At 41.4% G+C, this 3,888-nt stretch overlaps 1 protein-coding gene across 1 annotated transcript; it reads left to right on the top strand.

Moving 5' to 3' along the window:
* Positions 1 to 2,257: 2,257 nt before the first annotated feature.
* Positions 2,258 to 2,878, top strand: LOC143878963 (uncharacterized). The gene has a single exon (XM_077381177.1). The coding sequence runs from the start codon at positions 2,258 to 2,260 to the stop codon at positions 2,876 to 2,878; it is 621 nt and encodes a 206-aa protein (XP_077237292.1).
* The last annotated feature ends 1,010 nt before the right edge of the window (positions 2,879 to 3,888 follow it).

The raw sequence follows: 3,888 nt of genomic DNA, 5'->3' as shown, positions 1-3,888 counted from the left end.
AAAAATAACCAAAATACCCTTATCTTAAGAAAAATTGACTAAAATATCCACATCTCTTGGAAATTAGCAAAATACCCCAATCTCGTACAAAATAACCAAAATACCTTCATCGGTCATTCACCCTTAGGAATAGGGGTATTCTAGTCATGTTCTTTAAAATAGGTTAGTTTGACCATTTTATGAGATAAGGATATTTTGGTCATTTTCTATAAGATAGATTTTGATTATTTTTCACGAGATAAGGGCATTTTGATTAGTTTTCATGAGATAGGGACATTTTGGTATGTTTTGACCATTTAGAAGAGATAAGGGTATTTTTACTACAATTCTTTCTTTTGTTTGTTCATTTTTTATGAGGTACAATTGCTATGGTCACGGTAAGTGAAGTGAATCCGGTGAGGGCTCCTCGCAGTTTGGCAGTTACAAGAGTTCCTTCACCTAATCCTCATCTAAATAAATTTTCATAATAGTACTAAACATCATCAATCAAGCATTAGAATTTAAAATTTTACAAAATTGAAAGATGTGTCCTAAACAATAATAAATTGTAGGAAAATATTTCATAAAAAATTTTCAAGAAAAAAAATTCTAGGAAGAATTTTCTGTCATCCAAACTTTTAATCTCAGAAACAATTTTGAAGGAAAAAACTTTCTCACATCCAAAGTTTACCCTAAGTCCTTACTTGGATTACATGAAAAACATTTTTAATGGAAAAATTTTTCCTAGATTTTTTTTCTTTCCTCCTTTTAGAGACAAATGGGCTAACATCATAGATCCTCCAAAAGGGATTTTGTAGGGATCATCGCAAAAGGCATTTTGCAAACCAGCTGTTGTGACAGAGAGCAGCAACAGTGGTTAACTTTTCATTAGATTTTGTCTTACTCAACAGTGGATAACTTTTCATTAGGATTTCGCAGTGTGGCAGTTGCAACAACATGTCCGTGAATGCCATAGAAACACACACCCCTCTCAAAATTAAATGAATATATTGGTTCAAGTTATCTTTTGGGTAAGGGTGTCAATTTTGGATCGGGCTCGGAAGCTTGCTCGAGCTCGGCTCGAGCTCGCCTCGAATCCTTAACTAGCCGAGCCGGCTGGGCAAGCTCATTAAGCTTAACGAGCCGAGCCCGAGCTAGGCCAGGCTAGGCTCGGTTCAGCTCGTTAAGGCTCGTTAAGAATTTAATATCTTTATATATATATATATATATATATATATATATATATTATATTATATTATATTATATTAATATATACACTAAAAGGGTTGTCCAGGGAGTGAAAGGGGGAGGCAAAATCTGTCACTTCTTTTTTGGAACCCCATTTGTTACTTGGACCACCCCCTGTAGTGTAAAAAGAGTAGTCAAATTACACTAGATAGGGCTGTCCAGGGAAGATGAGGGGTGTGAACTTAATATAACTCGAGCTCGAGCCTGGCCAAGCTCGGCTCGGCTCGCCTCGTTTACACCCATACTTTTGGGAGAAGTTATCAGCACTCCAGCATTTTGATGATAGCTCCTCACTTTATTAAAAAGTACGGTATGACCTGCACCATAGGTGGGCCACAGCCTAAATAGGTTGTGCCCCAAAACTCATTTCCATAGGTTGATCCTAACCCTCCAATCTATAGAGGCTTTCTATAGATCCGAGGGTTGGGATCAGCCTATGGAAATGATTTTTGGGGCACAAGCTATTTTTACGCTGTGGCTCATCTAATGGACAGTTGGATCATCCTATGGTGCGGGCATATCGTATTTTTAATATAGTGTGCGTACTTTTATGAAAATATGGAAGTGCCGATAACATTTCCCTATCTTTTTTGCTGTTAAAAAAACTACATACTTTTAGAAACAGGGATTTGCCAGAGTCCATCACAGAAGGCATTTCATGGAGGGGCTGTTCGCTGTTGCATGTGACAGCAGTCACCTTGTAAATGAAGACAAATTCTGCTCAAAAGTGAGCCTATGTGGCCGCTCTCACATGCAACAGCCCAACCGCAAAATACCTTTTGCAATGGAGGCTAGCAAATCCGCTTAAATTTATTTTTTTGGATAGCAGTGAGGCTCTTAAATGCATGTGCTTCTCGTATCGTCCTTAACCACACCAAATCCGAATCCCCTTGCTATTAAAAATCGCCCCCAAATTCTCCATCTTGTTGGCCGCTCGCACCATTTAATGCCACCATCACCGCCTTACGTCTCTTCATAATCACAATCCCTCTCTCTCTCTCTCTCTCTCTCTCTCTCTCTCAGAAAAACCATGACGGAATCCGGCGAACTCCCTCGCTCAAAACCGCCGGAAGAGACTCGCCGCCGGCGATGCCGCATCGTGGTGGGGATAACGTTCCTCATAGTCGTCATCCTCCTAGTCATCGTTCTCATTCTAGCCCTCACCGTCTTCAAATCCAAAGACCCCACCACCACCCTCCTCTCAGCCTCCGTCCAAGGTGTGGCGCCACGTGTCACTCTCCCAGCCATCCGTATCGAACTGAACATCACCCTCGATCTCAAGATCCTTGTCCATAACCCAAACCATGCCAGCTTCAAGCACGGCCAAGGACAGAGCTTCGTCTTATACCGTACTATTCAAGTCGGTGACCTGGATATCCCTCCGGGAAGGATTCCGGCGAGTGGGTCGGAGAATATTACCACCCGGCTCACCGTCGAGGCCGGAAATCTCATTTCCGACGTGGGTCAGCTTATCAGTGACGTTATGGCCGGGGAAGTAGGGTTTGATGTGAGAACCAGGATTCCAGGGAGGGTTACGTTTCTTGGGATTTTTAGGAGACACGCTGTTGCCTTCTCCGAGTGCCACGTGGCGATTGGGTTCCCTAGTCTCAGTATCCGACGGCAGGAGTGCCGCCACCATACTAAGCTTTAAGTGAAGGTCCGAACCTTCTCTTGGTTTTTTTGTACTGTTTCTTCTTCTTCTTGTTTTATTATTATTGGCCCTTTTTGTTCTTTTTTTCATTTACTTCTTTGTGTATAAATTTGTAGACTCCATCGGAACCTTGTTTGTGTATATGCCTTTTGATTTTTCCTCTGTAGATTGCCTCTCTCTCTCTCTATCTAAAATATATAAGGCTTTATTTTGGCAAGTTGCAGAGCCTCCTATTCGGCTTGGTGGCTCTTAAAGAGAGACCAAGGTGGACGATGTAACGTATATCTAAACAACCGACTTTCATGTGAAGCAGTCCACATGCACATTCAATTTTTCGAATTTTCCTTTCACACTAGAAATTAGGAGAAAATAATGGTCCGTATCCCATTCAATTTTTTCCAATTTTCCAATTTTGTTTCTTGTCTCATGCAATGCATGAGTGTAAAATAATGGGCCCTATCTCATAAAAACATGATGTGTAAAATGGTGGGCCATTAATCTTGACAATCTCATCGAGTAGGGCCAGCATGGATGTGCTACAATGGGAAATGATATATTTGCCCCTTTTTCTTCCTGTGGGCTGTGGCCATCCCATTGTAGTGTAAAAAGAGTTGCATAAATAAATAGAGGATGTTGCCGGGGGAAGAAAACGGGGCAAATATATCACTTCCCTGTTTAGGTCTGAAAATATCAGAGGTTTCAAAACATGATGCACTAAACAAAGTCTTCCCTCAGTGCACACGTGGCTTATGACTATGGAGTGATGGCGCATCGCCCGCGACTCAGTGGGTTGAGTTCGTATTTTGAATGGGAAGATTTCATCCGCATGGTTGAGGCGAATAAAAATCAATGGCTTAAAAGGCATCGTAAAAGACATTTTTTAATTATACTTGATCAAACGTCTAAAATCATCTATTGATGGCGCCACCAAGGGAATGGGCCCGATTTGTGATGGCTAACAATATTCATGGATCCGACCAATGGCTGTGGGTCTACTTGCTAGATGCTGT

Source organism: Tasmannia lanceolata, unplaced genomic scaffold, assembly GCF_043159265.1.
Source record: "Tasmannia lanceolata isolate RefF3 unplaced genomic scaffold, GAP_Taslan_0.1 ptg000006l, whole genome shotgun sequence".
NCBI classification, from domain to species: domain Eukaryota; kingdom Viridiplantae; phylum Streptophyta; class Magnoliopsida; order Canellales; family Winteraceae; genus Tasmannia; species Tasmannia lanceolata.
This window is presented reverse-complemented; position numbering and strand designations above follow the sequence as displayed.

Coding starts and splice junctions, on each gene's coding strand:
- LOC143878963 (XM_077381177.1), top strand. CDS start 2,258: ATGACGGAATCCGGCGAACTCCCTCGCTCAAAACCGCCGGAAGAGACT.